The sequence below is a fragment of the Lissotriton vulgaris genome, chromosome 6 (assembly GCF_964263255.1).
Source record: "Lissotriton vulgaris chromosome 6, aLisVul1.2, whole genome shotgun sequence".
Classification (NCBI taxonomy): Eukaryota; Metazoa; Chordata; class Amphibia; order Caudata; family Salamandridae; genus Lissotriton; species Lissotriton vulgaris.
Genome location: NC_141694.1, coordinates 1293516167 through 1293535332, shown reverse-complemented (window position 1 = coordinate 1293535332; position 19166 = coordinate 1293516167). Strand labels below are relative to the sequence as shown.

Below are 19166 nucleotides of genomic sequence, written 5' to 3'. Positions count from 1 at the left end.
CACGACCGAACACAAGACAGCTACACAGCCCACAAGGACGCCACCCGCAGACACCACCAACTCATCAGGACCGCCAAGAGAACTGCCTTCAAGGACCGCCTTGACAACAACTCACACAGCAGCAAAGAGCTATTCAACATCGTGAAAGAACTCTCCAACCCCAGCTCCAACACCAACGACATTCCACCATCACAAGACCTGTGCGAGTCACTAGCCACCTTCTTTCACCGCAAGAACACCAACATCCATGACAGCTTCAACACCGACACCCGCACATCCACCGCCGAGACCACCACCACTGCGACCTCCACCCGCACTAATCACCTGACCACCTGGTCCAACGTCAGAGACGAAGACACCACCAAGACAATGAACTCCATCCACTCCAGATCCCCATCTGACCCATGCCCTCACCACGTTTTCAACAAACCCAGCACAGCCATTGCTCCCCATCTCCGGAAAACAATCAACATCTCCTTCGAGACAGCAACCTTTCCAGAGAGCTGGAAGCACGCCGAGATCAACGCCCTACTGAAGAAACCCAAGGCAGACCCCAAGGACCTCAAGAACTTCCGGCCCATCTCCTTGCTCCCTTTCCCAGTGAAAGTCACGGAGAAGATCGTCAAGAGACAGCTGACCCGCTACCTCGAAGACAACAACATCCTGGACCCATCCCAGTCCGGCTTCCACAGCAACCACAGCACGAAGACCGCCCTCATCGCGGCCACCGACGACATCAGGATCCTTATGGGCAAAGGAGAAACAGCCGCCCTCACCCTTCTGGAACTATCAGCAGCCTTTGACACGGTCTGCCACCGCACCTAACAGCGCGCCTCCATGATGCCGGAATCCAAGAGAAGGCCCTGGCCTGGACCACATCCTTCCTCTCCAGCAGAACCCAGAGCGTCCGCCTCCCACCCTTCCACTCCAGGACCACCAAGATCATCTGCGGCGTTCCACAGGGATCTTCCCTCAGCCCAACGCTGTTCAATATCTACATGGCACCACTCGCCCACGTCGCACGACAACATAGCCTCAACATCATCTCCTATGCCGACGACACCCAGCTAATCATATCCCTCACCCAAGACCCCCACACCGCCAAAGCCAACCTCCACAGAGGAATGAAGGCCGTCGCCGAATGGATGAAGGACAGCAGGCTGAAGCTGAACTCAGACAAGACGGAGGTCCTCATCCTTGGCCTCACACCATCAGCCTGGGACGACTCCTGGTGGCCTACATCACTAGGAACAGCCCCAGAACCCACCGACCACGCACGCAACCTGGTGGTCATCCTCAACTCCACCCTCTCCATGAGCAAGCAAGTCAACGCCGTCTCCGTGCCCTGCTTCAACACTCTCCGAATGCTCCGCAGGATCTTCAAATGGATCCCCTCAGACACAAGAAAAACCGTCACCCAGGCCCTCGTCACCAGCAGACTGGACTACGGGAACGCCATCTACGCAGGAACAACAACCAAGCTCCTAAGACGGCTGCAACGCATCCAGAACGCCCCGGCACGACTGATCCTCGACGTCCCTCGATGCAGCTACATTACACCCCACCTTAGAGGCCTGCACTGGCTCCCCGTCGACAAGAGGATCACCTTCAAACTCCTCATCCACGCAAACAAAGCCGTACACAACGCCGGACCAGCATACCTCAACGACCGATTCAGTTTCTACATCCCCACCCGCAGCCTCCGCTCTGCCAACCTCGCCCTCGCCACAGTTCCACGCATCCGGAAAACCACCGCCGGCGGCAGATCCTTCTCCCACCTTGCCGCCAAGACCTGGAACACTCTCCCCACCGACCTACGACAGACCCAGGACCTGCTGGCCTTCAGAAGACTGAGAGACCTGGCTTTTCGATCAGTAGCAGCCCCCCCCCCCCCTTAGCGCCTTGAGACCCTCACAGGTATATAGCGCGCTTTACAAATGCATGATTGGATTGGATTGGTATTGTAACATCTGTTATTCAGAGTGTTTAAAAGAGGCAAACTCAGGAATGAGTTTCTCATCAATTAAATCTTGCAAACAACTGTTAAATCCCTATTTTTTAATATGTACTCTCCTATTTTTACTGCTGAATGCGAAGTGCACTTTGCACTACACGAGATATGCGTAGTGCTACAAGAACTGCATACGGGATGATTGCACAGTGCCAGATGCTTGTCCGTACTGCAATACATTGAAAAAGGCATTTCGCACAGTGCGAGCTGTCGTTTTCTGACGCTCGAGTAGATTTTTACTCGAGCGGCAGCTTTCTCAAGGCGGACTAGTAGTTACTCATTGCGAGCGGTCGCGAGCTTACGCAACCATTCGCAATGAGAAACCTGACTTCCCCGCGTTGAGAATCTCGCAGGGAGGTTTATTTTCCACGCTCGCGATCGGCAACTTGATGTTGCTGATCGTGAACGAGGAAAAAGTCTTGCCGAGATGTCATTTTGCGCGGTCGCCAACTTGATGTTGAGGATCGGGAGCAAGCTAAAAATGCCCACTACGCCACGCGATTTTGCACTGTGCTACGTGCAATTTGCATAGCGCGAAGTAGCACAAACTACGCAAACTTCGCGAACGTAGCGTAGTTGTCCGCCCAGGGTTACTAATAAATCTATTCACCCTGATCAGGGAAGGGAATGCAGATTTTCTGGTTTAATTTTTTACAAATCAGACCGTAAATGAGTTTGAGTTTGAGTTTAAGGGATTTGTAGAGAGCGCGTACACCATGCGGTTTCTTGGCGCTGTGTGAATACTGCTACTCAGGGGGCAGAAAGGCTGAAGGATACGGCAAATTTAAGAGGGGAAGGCTTGGGTAAAAAGAAAGGTTTTGAGGCCTTTACGGAATAGGGGGTACTGGGAACAGGATCTCAAATGGAGTGGGAGAGAATTCCAAAAAGCGGGAGCCGTGGTAGAAAATTTGGAACCTCCCCACTTTTTCCGTTTGAAGCGAGGGACCACAAGGAGTTGATGGGTAGCAGAGCGTAGTTCTCTAGGTGGAATGTAATCTTGAATGGCTGTACTAAGGAAAGACGGGGCAGAGCCTGTCCGGGCTTTGAAAATGGTACAGCCAAGCTTAAATAGAGCACGTTGCCGGACAGGGAGCCAGTAAAGGGAAATGAGAAGGGGTGGGACATGTTGTGATTTAGGTAGATTAAAAACCAGACAAGCGGCCTGCTTTTGAACCAATTGGAGACGCCTCACGAGGTACGCAGGCATGCCGTGATAGAGGGCATTGCCATAATCCAGGCGAGGCGTCACCATGGCCAGCAGTATTAGTTTGAGGGCGGCTGAAGAGAAAAATCGTGCAACTTTACGTATTGTCCTGAGTGAGAGGAAGGCTGAGGATAGGACAGCACTGACTTGAGAATGGAGGGAGAGTTGATTATTGATTTTGAACCCAAGAGTCTTGACGGAGGAAACTGGAGTGGGTGGAGAACCTAAAGAGGGGGGCCAGAAGGAGGAGGACCAAGGACTGGAGCAACCACCCGTCAACACCAATTCAGTTTTGTCGGGATTGAGTTTCAGGTGGTTGAAGTTCATCCAGTCCTGTATAAAAGTCATGATGAACTGAAAGTTAGATATTGACTCGGGGGAGGAAGAAAGAGAAAAGATGAGCTGGAGATCGTCTTCATAGTTGTACACAGAGACCTCCAGCTGCTGTAAGGCAAAAATAAGGGGGGCAATGTAAAGGTTGAATAACAGAGGGGACAAAGAGGATCCTTGGGGGACCCCGCACTGGACTGGACGAAAATCAGCTGAGTACTCACCCAGGCGGACCGCTTGAGTGCGACCACTCAAGAAGGAGGATAACCATAGCAGGGCAGTCCCTCCGATCCCCACCGCCTCGACACGTGAGAGTAAGATGGCATGGTCCACCGTGTCGAATGCGGTGGAGAGATTAAGGAGGACCAGGGCCTGGGGCTGACTAGTATCCATGCCCTCTCGGAGGTTGTCCAGGACAGATATAATTACTGACTCAGTTGAATGTGCAGGGCAGAATCCAGCCTGCCTGGGAGCCAAGACACTGTTTCTTTCCAAAAATGAACTCAAGGTTCTGACAACATGGCGTTCTAATACCTTTGCCAGGAAAGGCAGGAGAGAGATGGGGCGGTAGTTGGCTGGGTCCGAAGAATCCGCCCCAGGTTTTTTTAAAATAGGAACGATCACTGCCGATTTGAGTGATGGAGTGACAATACCCTGGGATAGCGAGCTGTTAAGAAACGTAAGGGGCGGTGAGGGGCAATAGGAGTAGATCTGCTTCAAGATGTAGGCAGGGCAGGGATCCAGGGGGGAGCCGGATTTAACCAGTGGAAGGATGGAGGAGAGGGAATCAACCGTGAGGGGGGGGGTGGAATCAAGACGTGCTGCAGCTGGGGGACAGCAAGGGTCAGTGAAGGAGGGGGATGGGGGAGGGATCTTAGCTTTGATCGTGCTAATTTTGTCGAGAAAAAAGGAGTTAAGGGAATCCCAAAGTGGTTGTGAAGGAGAGGGTTTAAGTGAGGCTCTATCAGAATAGGCGAGGTCTTGAATGATGGAAAATATTTCTCTAGGCCGGTTCTCCGCGAGCTGAATTTTAGAAGAAAAGTAAGTCTTCTTAGTTTCCAGAATGGATTTTTTGTATTGTGCTAGAAGAGTGGTATAGCAAATTCTAGCAGTGGGGCAGTAATCCCGCCTCCAAAGGCGTTCCGCTTGGCGGAGATTACGTTTTTGAGTCTTCAGGTCGTTGGAAAACCATTGGTTAGCATCTTTGGGGCGTTTGGACGGAATGCGCTTCAGAGGGGCGATGGAGTCGCAGCCAGCCCGCAGCCAGCTGTTGATAGATTCAGCTTGTCCAGAAGATGGCAGCCCTGAGAGGTCGGGGGTGGATAAGGAGAGTGTAGCAGATAGGGCCGCTACGTCGACGCGGTTCCATGATCGTGCCCAGACATTTTTGGCGGGGGTGGACTTGGGGGATGAGAGGAGGGCTAGAGAAAAAGTGATCAGAGAGTGATCTGACCAAACACAGGGAGAAATAGAAAGTGAGGTGACCGGACAGTCTCGATGCCAGATTTGGTCAAGGATATGTCCCAACCTGTGCGTAGGGGCATGGACAGCAGAAGTGAAATTGAGCGACTGGAGGGAGTCTGAAAACTCTTTGGAGGTTGCGCATTCCGTGGGGTCAGAGGGCCAGAAGTTGAACTCTCCCAGGACTACAATGGAGGAGTGGTTGACTACCAAGGTAGCCATCAGGTCTTGGAAACTTGGGAGAAACGTTTGAGGGGAAGACGGGGGTCTGTAAATAAGGACACACATGAGTGGGGGAGTCAGGGAAAGTGAAAGGGCAACTAAACAGTCAGATGAACCCAGGGAAGAGAAGGCTAAAGGTTGAAACGTGATTTCTTTACGGGCAATCAGGGCAACCCCTCCGCCCGGAGTATCTTTGACAGTCCTTATGCTAAGGCTTTGTTTTTACTTCTTTGCCCATTTTCTGCAGTTTCTATGTAGTGCGAACTCGACCTCAAGGTATTGATTGGAAGGCTTTGCATAAGCACCAGATACATTACACAAGGCCATATTCAAAGTTTATGGGCAAGGGCAGATTAAGTGAATTGCCCAGAATCAAAGGAATTTGTTGAGCGTGATTCACCAGTTCCAAAGTTGGCAGCTCTTGCAGTACTGCCACATCTTGGGTAGTACGAAGGTGGCATGCGGAAGCCACATGAAAGGTTGGCTCATTATGGCCCTTGCTTACCTATAATTGACCTTGATGGGTTGAAACACATAAAGGACCCACTCTTCTGTATGTTGTCTACCAAACTGTGAATCAAAACTATGCATTAATCTGTCAAAAGATATAGTACAATAGCTTTCTTTGACTAACCCTTTTGATCAAATGAACTTGGATGGAACATATTGTACTCACTGTTAGGTTTTGAACAATTCCCGCAGAATCAACTGAAAAAAAAATAGATAAGCAATTACTTCACTCTTTACACATTGAAGTCACATGATCACATTTTGTAGTGAGAAATGAATTAATAAAATTTGATGGTGCAAAAAGAAGCTTCACTAAAATTACATTGTTGCAAAATAAAACAACTCTGACCTTTTTAGGAAAATCTAGCTATTTGCAAAAAAATACCCAGCTCTCACTGAGCTTTCGATCAGGGAATTGAGGGGGAAAGCTTCTCGGGCCAGGAGGGTGTTTAGTAATCCTTCTTGCTTCTAGCAAACGTGACTGAGACTCATTTTCTTGCCCCCCCCTTAAGCTACTGTCCATGCTACAGGCAGGTGCCTAACAGAAACCCCCACAACCCATATGTGTAGCGAAATGTGAGGAGGCCCAAGTTAAATGGGGGGGCCCACGCTCCGGATCTTATCCGGAGCTCTCAGGCCAGTGTACTGTGCTGAGGGACCCTCCAGCTTGGGCCCCCCTGCACTGGAGGGGCTGCAGGGCCTGTGTTAAACCACTGTGCGCAACCCCTATGGCACAGGAGGGGGCCCAGGCTTCCCCACACTGGAGGGGGCCCTCTCATCCCCCACTTTAGTGAGTGCAATGCCTTAAGGGTCAACAAGTACAAGCAATTAACAGTAAGCACTGTTTATCCTCTGCTTTTCTTATTGCAAGAGACAGTTTTTTTTTACAGTTCTATATAGCATGAACTTGACCCTGAGGGAGGAGCACTTTACATGAACACCAGTTTTATTACACAAGGGCACACTCATGTTTTTTTTTTATGTGTGGTGAATATCTCCAGAAGGAAAAAAAAAACAAAGTTGTAGCTCTTGTTTCGTGCGGGTGTAGGCCTGGAAGGAAAGGTATCCCAGTGTCTCTGTAAAATTGAGTCCTGGTGTGCAGAAAAAGAGAGAGACAGACAGGGGTAAAAAAAGATCTGAATGTGTGTGCATGCATTTTGTGAGTGTATGGTGTGTGTGTGTGTGTGTGTGTGTGTGTGAGTGTCTGTGTGTGTGTGTGTGTGTGAGTGTGAGTGTGGGTGCACACATAAAGGGGCCTAGCCTACCCCCGAAGCACCTGTTGGAGCAGGAGGCCTGTTGTCCAGGGCCCCTCAGCCATCAGACTTTGTTGTCCTGATATTGTTTAGCCCATGCTTCTCCAAAGTAGGTCCGGAGGGCCGGATCCATGCCAGACTTTTAGCTTATCCACATTTAGATAAATGTAGTTATCTAAAAAATATCTGGCATGGATCCTTTAGCCTGCTGTGTCCTGTGTACAGAGTCAGTAGTACTGACTGACACTGTTCTGCAGAAATGCAAGCAAAACATATGATTACATTTTAGGAAGCCACTGGTTGCTCAGGAAGCCAGGGTCTTGTTAATTTCAGGAGTGAATGAAGGACTCTTGCAGAAGGGCTGAGTGGATGGATGAAGCTAGACCTCAGTTTTGGGCTGTGGTGCCTCTCTATCCAGCCTGCCCCCTCAGAGTCCAGTATGTGAGTCATACTACATAAGTGCCAGCACTAGGGTTTTCATCTATATCTGAAAAAATACTGACCATAACTCCCATGTCCCAATCCCTAATGGTGAATAAAATGACAATGTAGCCTCTTCCATCTGCTGCTGCACAGCACAAAAAAGGTTCATATTAAAAACATACAACTGCAGTTGTCTCCGTGTGACTCTTCTTTTCCATCCATTTATATAATACAAATGGAAAGGCTTCAGTTTCATGTCATCAATCATGCCTTCCTCGTTCCATTCACATGGTACCAGTGGCATAGCAAGGGGGGCCGGGGGTAGTCCACTCTGGGTGCCACAAGTTTGGGGGCAGCAACCTCTCTCCAAGCTCTTAGGCAAAAGGCCTAGCTGTGCCGCTGCATGGTACACACTGTACCAGAAGCAGACGAGCAGCATGACTGTCAAGAGTTCTTATATTGTCTTTTGTTAAATGTAAAAGGTTCAAAGTCACCACAATGGCTTAGAGAAGTGGGTTCACTGACATAATATCAACACCATATATAGTCGCCAGTAGGTAGTTATAGTTAGGACCTAGTTACCATAGGAAAATAGCAACATTCTATTCGCAATAACTTTGACACCGATTGATGAATCTTCATGAAATTCTCGAAACTAATTCTTTGGTGAGATCAACTCCTATGTTGACAGTTTGGGGGTGATTCGTCAAGGGGGTGCCGAGAAAAAAGGGGAGTCCCAAAATGTGTTTTTTCAACGTTAATTTACATAGGAAATTTTTAGATAAGGCTACAGGTCGTACAGGTGAACAGAATTACCCCAAATTTGGCAGGGAGAATGGTCTTGGTCTAGAAAGCACGCTTTTGTTTATTTGGTGTAAATCCATTCAGTAGTTTTTGAGAAATATTGAAATTTACAGATATCGATATTTGGGAATTCGGCCATCTGATTGTCTGAGGCGTTACAAGCACAAGCTTGCTGCTGATTGGCTGCGAGCGTTTGCAACTAGGAAGTGTTGGCCGCCATTTTGTGATTCAGTTGAAGCGAGTAAGGGGAAAAAAGGCAAAAAATGTGGGAAAGAGGAGGGTAGGAGCGCTGTCACCTTTGTGGGGTATTTAGGAGGTGCTATAGAGGGGGTACCCTGGAATCTAATCATACCTACTGGTGTGAAAGTGCTAGGCTACACAAATTAAGTGAGATATTGCCTAGTGTGTGATGTTTCTAAGGTGAGCTTGCGCGATCTGAGGATTAAAGCGTGAGCCAAACTGTGTGTGTTATGCTCTGAAGTCATGTGCCCTGCCCGCTGCAGTACAGTTGTGGAAGTAGTGTCAACATGTGTTTATGCCTACTAGGATGAACTTCTGACCCGAAATGGTGTAAAAAAGGTCTGGGTACGGAAAATATGTGAGGTATTGTCTAGAGTCTCATGGAAGGAGGAAGTGTTGGTCGCCATTTTGTGATTCTGTTGAAGCGGGTAAGGGGAAAAAAGGGTGAAAAAGTGGGAAATAGGAGGGTAGGAGCACTGTAACCTGTGTGGGGTGTTGAGGGTGTGCTATAGAGGGGGCGCAAAGAAAACGAATCATACCCACCAGTGTGAAAGTACTAGGCTACAAACATTAAGTGAGGTATTGCCTAGAGTGTGATGCTGCTAACGTGAGGTGGTGCGTGACTCGGGGATTAGTGTGTGAGTCCACATTTTGTGTCTTAAGCTGTGAAGTCATGTGCTGTGGCCTCTGCAGTACAGCTGTGGAAGTAGTGTCAGCATGTGTTTATACTTACTAGGACGAACTACTGACCCGTACTGGTCTCAAAGACCTGGAGTACGGAAAATATGTGAGGTAGTGTGTAGAGTCTCATGTTGCTAAGCTGAGCTGCTGCCGGACTCGGGGATGAAAGCATGTGCCCAAACTGTGTGTCATATGCTGTGAAGTAATGTAGCATGTAGCTATAGCTACTCGGAGGAACTTTTGTTTCAAACATTGTAACGTGTATGGTGCTTAGGGGGCTGTTATATAGGGAATGAGAAGGTAAATTTGTGTGCATGAAATTAATTTTGTTTTTGGAAAGTAGAAAGCACTGACTCCTCCAGGTCTGACGGCGCTGGGGGCGTAAGGTGAGGTGCTGCTGGAGATGGGAATAAAGCTGATGAACTACTGACCCCTATTGTGAACTTTTAACCTGCACGTGCCGTTAAATGTTTGATAAAATGTTGCAAAAGTATATTGTTAAGTTAAAAAAAAAATGGATGAACTTTTAACCTGCAGGTGTTGTAGAAGGTTCCAGAAAGTGTGGTGATGAAATAGGTTGAACTTGTGACCTGTATGTGGCGCGGAATAATAAGTAGCTTTTCATATGGAAAATTCAAAATTAACCAATGGAGGTAACTTTTGGAATGTCGTTGAAGGAATGAAGTATTCTGATTTGTTGTTTACATGTATTTATGTGTGGAGCAACAGAGAAATTATGCCATTTCTCGTTTCATTTTTGATGAAGTCGGAGCTTTACATGTACTATGTGACAAAGAAAGAATTGTATGCGTGTGTCATTTGAAATCTGGATAACAACTACAAAGGTGAATTAGAAATTAACAAGGTGTGTTATGTGTTTTATAGTAGTGATTAAGTATTTGAGGTGATGTTTTTAATTTTGAAAGTATTTTTTTATTTCAAAGTAATATAGTGTTAGTAAAGTGTGGTGTTTTATATTAGTTATAAAATATGCATGACATTTTAGCCGTTTTTTATACAAGTACTTTATATATGTTTTGAAATTTTTCACAGAGAAGAAGTGTAATATGTCATCTTTATAGGACGGTATGGTTTTGAAAATGAGGTAGAGCGTTAATTTGGGTTTGTAATGTATTTGTGGAGATAAAGAAAATATTGCACGTTTGCAACTGATACTTTTTGTGGAAATAGTGGGGTCGGGGTGGTGGTAGGAGATGTATGTGTTATTAAGTTAAAAGCGATAAAACGAATCCAGAGATGTTATGTGGGAAGGTTGTGCTCTCATTTTTCACACTGAGAGGTAGATTTTAATGTAAGTGAAGGTAAGTTGTTGTACTGTGAGGCCGCCTACAGCATTTGGAGATTACATGGAGAGGAGATGGAGATAGGAAAAGTGATACGTTCCTTTTATATGTACGCATAGTTTGAATCATGTAATCCTATGTTGAGATATAATATGAGCATGGTTTATGGTTTGCATTTTGGTATAGTTAATAGTTTTTGTAGTTTCTTACTAGTGAGTAATGAAAAGGTAGATGTACTAAAATATATGGTAGTAAACGTATTACTTATTGTCTGTTCTTGAGGAATAGAAGTGGTTGGGGAGTGCTTTTTAGAAGAGATGTTTTATAAATGTGTGAGAGATAAAAAAAATGAAAATGTGCAGTATATTTTCTGTATGACTTTGTTGACATCAGAGAACTACATGTGATTTTAGTGATACTAATTGTTAGGTTGTGTCGCTGTGGTGGATATATGTAGGTGTTGAAGTGGTCCCTGTTTTACTGATGCTGAGCTTCACTATCCCTTTTGAGATACTCGTCAATTTATTCATTCCATTTAATATCTTTAGTATAGATACATTAAAGGGACGGTATATCAAAAGATTCGGAATTAGAACTTTGTTTACTTTCCCAATCCCCTGCTATAAACTCTACAAAGTGTTTAAAGGACTTTTGTAACATATAAATGTCTAGCTAGTAAAGTTGATCTAGTTCAACTGGGCCCATTTATAAACCGTGCTATGGGATGGTTTATGTTTTACCCGCCAATTTACATGTTTGAATAGTTTTTGCTGATAAGTGTTCCATTAGACAACTGTTAAAATTAACCCTGTGTATGGGTATAGTAGCGCTACTATCAATGGTGGGGGTTTCTGTTTGATTTCGTACTGTTAACCAACGGCGGGGGTGGGTGTGGGGGAGGTAGTTATGTTCCTGTTTGAAATAGATAATATAGTAACGTGGAGATGTTCTAAAGTTGATGTAGTACCACTTGGAGCAGTTATAAAGCACCCTATGGCATGGTATATGTTTTACCCATAAATTTGTATGTTTTAATACCTTTTGCTGTTGAGCTTTTCGAGAGATATCGGTTGAAATTAGGCCTCTGTATGGCTATAGTGGCGCTTCTACGTTTGCTTGGGCTCTTATTGCATAAAGTTAAGCAAGGGCGGGTGTGGAGGTGGTGTAGTGGTACTGTGGCTGTTTATAAACCATCTTATGGTATGGTGTATGTTTGAGTTGCAAAATTGCAGGTTTTAATAGCTTTTGATGATGAGCGTTCCGATAGACACCTGTTGTCATTAAGTCTATGTATGGCTATAGTGGCGATAATGGGAGTGCTGGGGCTGGTTGTTTGATTTCGTAAGGTTAAGCTTGGGTATGGGTGGGCGTGGGGAGGAGCGTATGTTGCTGATTATAAGATAGACATTTGTAACATGGGGATGTATAGTTAGTAAAGGTAATGTATTTTCACTGGGCCCATTTATTAACCGTGCTATGGGATGGATTATGTTTTTCCCTCTAATTTGTATGTTTGAATACTTTTTGTTGATATGTGTTCTGGCACACACCTGTTAAAATTAACCCTGTGTATGGGTATAGTGGCGCTACTAGGAATGGTGGGGGTTTCTGTTTGATTTCGTACGGTTAAGGAAGGGCGTGGATGGGTGTGGGGGAGGTGGTTATGTTGCTGATTGAAACACAGAATTTAGTAACGTGCAGATGTCGAGCTACTGAAAGTGATGTAGTACCACCTGGAGCACTTATGGCATGGTATAAGTTTTACCCGCAAATTTGTATGTTTTAATACGCTTTGCTCATGAGCGTTCCGGTAGACGGTTGTTGAAATTATGTTCTTGTATTGCGATAGTGTGTTTACTAGCAAAATAAGCATGCGTACATTGATGTGCATGCTGTCACTGCAGTGTAATAAAAAAATAATTAACTATCTTTGAGAGGGCCATAAATAGAGCCTGGTAGAGAGCCGTTTGGACGCTGCCTAAAAATAAGTGCTGGTCCGCAGACCCGGTCCAATTTAAGCACAGTATCCATCCATCCTAAGCACTGCGCCATTCAACCATCTTTTAATTGATGCATATATTCCTACCTATATACATACATAAATTTGTTTGTCTGCTTATCTTAAGCATCTATGAGCGCACTTGCCTATAGTAAGCACTGTGCCATTCATGCAGCCATACGCCTATATATGCATAGATATATTTGTCTCAGAATCAATCCTAAGCATTTATCAGCCCACCGTCTATCATAAGTACTGGTCTCTGCATTCAATTATCCTTCCATCCATCCATACAGTGATACGTTGACCTATGTACCTATGCATTGATATATCTGGCCATGTATCCACTCGCCCTTTATTCGACTATATGTTCGTATTTCTGTGCATCGTCTGCACTCGATTCTAAATACGACATATTATACTCATCCAGCTACCCTCTTAAGGTGTTGAAAAGGCTTGCGAAAAGCATTGACAGGCAGATTTTTTTAATAAAGAATAACAAAGCTTTTAGTTGCTCTTTGTGGAGCATACTTCAACACCCTTCTCTGGTGGTGTTTTAAATAAAGGTACATCTAGCGAAAGAAATGTAAAGGAGCATTTAAGCGTAATACGTTAATTTAGAAACATAACGTCGAGTTGTTTATAGGTGCACTGTTTTAAAGTGGCCGTGACTGACAGATACTGAATACATGTACTTCTTATATTTGAGAAAGTATACCAGAGAGCTAATTTGGGGTGGTGAGAACCTTGAGTTCTCTATTTTCATGTGAAGTACAGTATAGGAATATAAAAGTAATTGGAAAGCTTTTATGTGCATATTAAAGGGGGGGTGTGAGAACTTAGTGAGGCAGGCAAAGTGGGTGTTTTTTCATAGCACTAAAACAAGACCGTGTGTAAGGTGAGAGCAGGTACGTGCTGGAGTTGCCTGGTTGTGGTCGTTTGCAGAGGCGCAACCAGAAAGGCAAGTTCTTTATAAAAATCCCCCCCTTCCTAAACAAACTTTGAGGGATGATAATTCAAAATGGAGTTGGTTACCGGGAGTTCTCTCTAGTAAATCTTCTTCCGGCTCTAAACCGCATTCAAATTTTTAACAGAGATTTGAAGTTTATTTCATGGAATACTGCGGGTTTTAAAGATCATAAGGAAAAACGTTGTTTCCTACGTTCCCTAGAAGCGGACATAATTTGTATACAGGAAACATGGGTGGAAGGTAAATTAATACTAGAAAAAGAGTACTTTGTCTTAGAAGGTAGTGCAATCCATTCTAGGAGAGGTCATGCGAAGGGTGGAATAGCATGCTTATTATCTAATAGAATTAATTGGAACTATAGTATTCTCACTATCTTGACCCGGATAAATTGTTTCAGGCAATAACTTAAAAAAACTTATTTAAGGATTGCCCCAATAGATTGCTTGTTTTGATAAATACTTATATTCCCCCAAACTGCTGTTTCAATGATGGTTTAAAAATACTTTTCTCCTTCATAACTAAAATTATGGACACTGCCCCCTCCCCTTATATATTATTATTCGGGGACCTGAACTGTAACATATCTAATTGTGGGCTTGATTTGTTTAGAAATAAACTTAGGGAAGAATCTCTTATTATACCTCAGGCCTTGTTTCCATCTAATATTAAATCCAATAAAAGAGGTAAATTAGTTCTGGAAGGTCTTTATAAAGTGGATTGTCTAATAGTAAACGGGAGACTCCCTTCTGACATCCCGGCAGCTTTTACTCACAATTCAAAAAATGGAAATTCTATTATTGATTATGTAATTGCAGATTGTTCCTTTTTTTCTTTTTTGAAAGATCTTTCGGTTATAGATACTAATCTCAGTGACCATAATGCGTTGTCGCTTACAGTTTCCCTCAGCCCACCTATGGCGGATTCCTGGAACATCGACACGGACATGGTGAACTTTGGCGCCAGTTCGGGGAAATGTTTTTGGAATCACCGTTCTTTTGAGTGCTTGCTGTCTCTTTTAACTTCTACTGTGGAGAATTTATTCCGCTGGGATGGGAGGGTACTATCAGGATTTGCTGATTTTTTAGAATTAGTAACTTCAATAGCCAAGAATAGCCCCTTCGTTAAAAAATCCTTAGTAGTCCCCCAATCGCTTCGGTTATTAAACATAGAAATAAGCAAAGTAATAAGGGGGCAATATTTATCATTTAGTCAGGAAGCCCACCAGAAATTAGCATTACTAAAAAGAAGGAGAGCAATTGTTAAGGCCCATTTAAAAAGAAATAAGGAGGATTCCGTATGGATTCAACTCAGGGAAGCCTCAGGGAAGCCTCATATAATGGCCAAGCTAAGACATTTTGGTCATTAATTGGTAAAGGCTGCAGTACTAGAGTCAGTCCTACACCAATTGCCATCGATGAGCAGATCTGGGTTCAGTATATTGAGAATTTGTACAGTAATAATAACCTACAACTAAATAATGATGTAACTTACGCTGACTCTTGTGTGTACGATTCCCCATCTGAAAAGGAAATTGAATTTGCTATTAAGAGCATGCGCTCCTCTGGTGCGATGGGTCCCGACGAGGTTCCCATCTCGGTGCTAAAACAACAGAGTGAGCTTTGGAGCAAAATTATTTTTCCTGTGTTTAAATCTTGCTTTGCTAGTGGAATAGTCCCTCCATCCTGGAAAGGGAGTATCCTTGTTCCTTTATATAAAAAAGGGGCAAGAGACCTTCCTCAAAATTATCGTCTAATAGCTTTGCTTGACGCCATCGGCAAGGTTTTTGCAAAATGTATTCTCACCGTAATCAATGATTGGGTTACTGAGTTTAAAATTTTGCCTGGTTTCAGGCAAAAGCATGGAACGTTAGATAACTTGACTGCACTTCAGGTTATTACGGAAAAATATGTGAAAGTCCGTGGAGGGCATGTCTATGGTGCATTTATCGATTTCTCCACAGCATTCGATAAAGTGGATAGAACATTGCTGTGGAGAAAGCTATTTGATTTAGGGATGCCCCCCTTCCTTATTAAATTAATCCGTGCCCTCTATTCAGACACCTGGTGTAGAGTGCTGCTTGGCGGTGAAAGAGGTTTATCTAGAATAATACCCACATCCAACGGGTTAAAGCAAGGTTGCCTATTGGCTCCGTTACTTTTTTCGCTTTATACAGTCGATTTACCTCTGGCTCTCTCAGCATGTTCAGGTATTGCCCCGACTCTGGGGGGCACTCCGATTTTATGCCTCATGTATGCTGATGATATTTTGATTCTCGATCTCACTCCCAAGGGCCTGAATAATCGCCTGCAGGCTCTATATGAATATGCTGGAAACCACTATTTCTTGATAAATACTGCAAAAAGCAAAGTGATGTGCATGTCCGGAAGGAAGAAGCCTACATTTTCTAACTTTCCATGGGCAGTAGGGGGTCACAAATTGGAAACCGTGAAATCTTATGCCTTCCTTGGTAAAATTGTTGTGAGTAATTTAAGTGAGAAAGCTCATATGGCCAACAATTCCCGGAAAGCCATTTCACAGGGAAAGAGTTTGGTATCCCTGTATAAGGCTACAGGTAGAAGGCATTTTTCTATATTACTGGATGTATTTAGAGCAAAAGTTCCTGCCTCCCTACTCTACGGAATAGAGTTAATCAATTTAAAAAATTGGAGCTTTTTAAATTCCTCGGAAGGAAAAATTTTACGTAGTCTATTATCCGTCAGCTCAGCTAATTCAACTGCTGCCCTAAGACAGGAACTCGGCTTACGTAGTAGCTGGGTCCAAGGCCTTGCAGGAATCGTACGCTGGGTTGTTAGCCTTGCAAGGAGTGAGCCCAATACCCTAAGACATCTTATAAAAAATGAGTTGTTGGGAAACTTTAATGACTATTTATTGATCGTAAAAAATTTCAGATATGCTGTGGGTCAATTACAACTGGATAAAGATGTTTTATTTTCCTTATCATCTTATCAATTAAAAACCCTTTTGAAGTCCTCCACGTGGGAATTAGGGTTCAGATTGGATAGAGATGTCCGGATGTTGAAAAAAGGTTGCACTCCTGTTATTGATTCCTGCTCATTGAGGAAAGCTCAACCATATACTCAATGGAACATTCCTCATGGCGTTAGACGCCTATTGTTTTTGGTAAGACAGGAGTTGCTCCAGTTGAAATCTCTTTATTCCAGATGGTATGGCCATTCAGCGGTCTGTGATTTCTGTCAGATGCACGAGCAAGATTTGTCTCATGTCATTTTCGTTTGTCCAGCCCTGATGTCTCTCAGGCGAAGATGGTTAAGACCAATCTGCCTTCAACTGAATATTTTGTCTGCCACTGCTTTCAGTGCGGCTATGATCAACCCTCCAAATGAAATGTTTTGTTTTAAACTGTACAAATTTTTCAAATGTTTTTTGGATCTGTATTAAGTTGGTAATTTTTAGATTGTTGTGTACTTTGATGCTATGTTCCTGTTTGACATTTTACGTTTAATGCTTCCGCTGTTCATATATTTTATGTCTTTTATGTGGACCTCGTAATGAGTTCCGATATCATAATAAACTAAACTTGAAACTTGAGGCGCAACCAGAGGGAAATTTCGGGGGAGCCTAATTCTTTCAGCAATAGGCAGAGTGGGGATGTAGGGACTGTAAAAAGGGGTGAAAAAGAACAGAGTCTCCTTTACAAAAAAATGATGTTTTGAGACCGGTGAAGTACTCGAGTGCGGCTCTATGTGTGCGCCCAGGAAGCGGTGTCAGAGAGTCCGGGCAATGGGCGTCACGCGCCTGGTGGTGTGTCTGCTATTCACCCAACGATGATGTTGCTGCTGGGTTGCAAAAAGAGAGGGGAAATCCTGAGAGAAAATGGCTCTCTATAAAGGATTTCCCTCCTCCTACAATGCGAATCAATGGGCATGATGGCTGCACTTCTAAGTAGTGAGCAATGTGCATGCTCTCACAGTGTCACTGCAGTGCAATAAAGAAAAAAACTGATTACGTTTGTGAGGTCAGAAAATAGAGCTCTATAAAGACCCGTTTTGAGGCTCCCAAAAATAAAGTGCTGATGGTCACATCCCCACAGAACCCCCTCCACTTAAAGCCCTGGGTGCAGTGTTATGTTTGCGAAGTTGTAGATAAAATTGTTAGGTAATAATGGAAATTGTGCTGTTTTCTTGATAATATCATCCTAAGTACATAGATTAAAATGTTTAAAAATACTATTTATAAAGTTATTTGCTGTGGGTTGCAGAGAAAGTGCTGTGGGGTGTGGCGGAGAGGTGAAAAGTATGAGGTAGTGCAGTTATATATAAATTATAAAGGAGTATGTAAATAATTAAATAAATACTTGATGCATGTTCTATGGCACTACGTGTCATCCTAGTGCTAGTCTGTTTTGCTCCATCATGTTGCAGCATTGGGTCTGGCAGTTGTTAGTGGAAGTTTTGTAATTGTATGTTATTATTTTAACATAGTGAACAAATGTGAAAAATAATTGAGTCTATTTTTTGTTTTTCAGATCAATATTTTGTATGGATTGATATTTGGAAATGCCTCGAAGAAGTGAAAAAAAAGAAAAAAGAAGAAAAATATATATTTGACGAAAAGGAAAGATCTTGAAGTAGAAAAAAATGCGAGTAGTACAGAAACTGTTCAACTAAAAGCAAAAGACAATTTTTGAAAAAAATATTACGAACATTTAATGAGAAAAACATCACACAAAGCAAAAAGATTTTTTCAAGTAAAGTGGAGCAGAGTTCAATTTCAAATACGAGGAAAAGGAACATGATGAAGAAATAGTGTCTGCTACTCTGAGACAAAAGCAATTTCAAGAAATTCATCAGAGACTTTTACGATCTAAAGTGATTCTGAATTTAATGAAAACATGCTGCAAATATAAAAGAAAAATCTTGCATTCCAAAGAGAAGCAGCGTATTGAAAGTATAGTGGATACTGCTTTTAATTTAAAACAGAAGTTATTCATTTTGATTTTAAAGAGAAGGAAAGTATTGGATAAAATAGTCAAAGTATTGAAAGACAAAAGTAGAACAAAGAGACTTGTGAACAGAACCAACTTTTGCAAAATCTTTAGTGGACATTGGAGACATACTTCTATTACTGAGCCTTTTTTAATGAGGAAAGTTCCTTCCAGGAAAATTATTTATCATTTGCATTTGATACTGGAGGTCGTTGCTACGAGGTTCAGGATGGGTGTCCTCTTCAAAAGGAGGAAATGGTTGGTAAAAGTGCAGAAGAGTCAATAGCTGAAGAAATGCAAGGGAAACGTCCACGAGCTTCTGTGTATAAGTGGAGTTGTAGTAGTATTTGTAGTATTCAACAGGAATCCATTGATATAATGCAAACTTTGCTAAGAGAATATATTCAGAAAAGTATAAAACAGAAGATTAAGCTGTTACAAGGACTAGATCCGTGTAAGAAAATATACTGAGAAGTATGGGCATTCTCTGAATTGTCTTTCAAGAAAAGTTTGTAAAAGTGTTTTTCATCATTTGAGGATGTTAGCAGTACACCATTCAGAAATGTGGAAATTTGTAAAGAAACTGTACTATGTAAAAAGTCCTGCATAAGTTTAAGTGAACTGAATAGTCTTTTATATGGTTCTTTATCAGATGTTCAAAAAAGTGTGATGAAATTGAAATGCGATATTTTGGTTCAGAAGAGCAGTTCATAGAAAGTGAAAGTTTGACAATTACAGATGTTGGAGGAGATGAGAAAGTGATTAGCACTGATCAGTTTGAAGAAGAA

At 43.3% G+C, this 19166-nt stretch overlaps 1 protein-coding gene across 1 annotated transcript in view; it reads right to left on the bottom strand.

The window, feature by feature from the left end:
- The window catches only part of ENPP3 (ectonucleotide pyrophosphatase/phosphodiesterase 3), a 716664-nt gene that overhangs the window by 289948 nt on the left and 407550 nt on the right, over positions 1-19166 (bottom strand). Inside the window, exon 15 of the mRNA XM_086927431.1 lies at positions 5905-5936. Coding sequence (XP_086783557.1) covers positions 5905-5936 — 32 coding nt within the window. The remainder of the gene's footprint in view (positions 1-5904; positions 5937-19166) is intronic.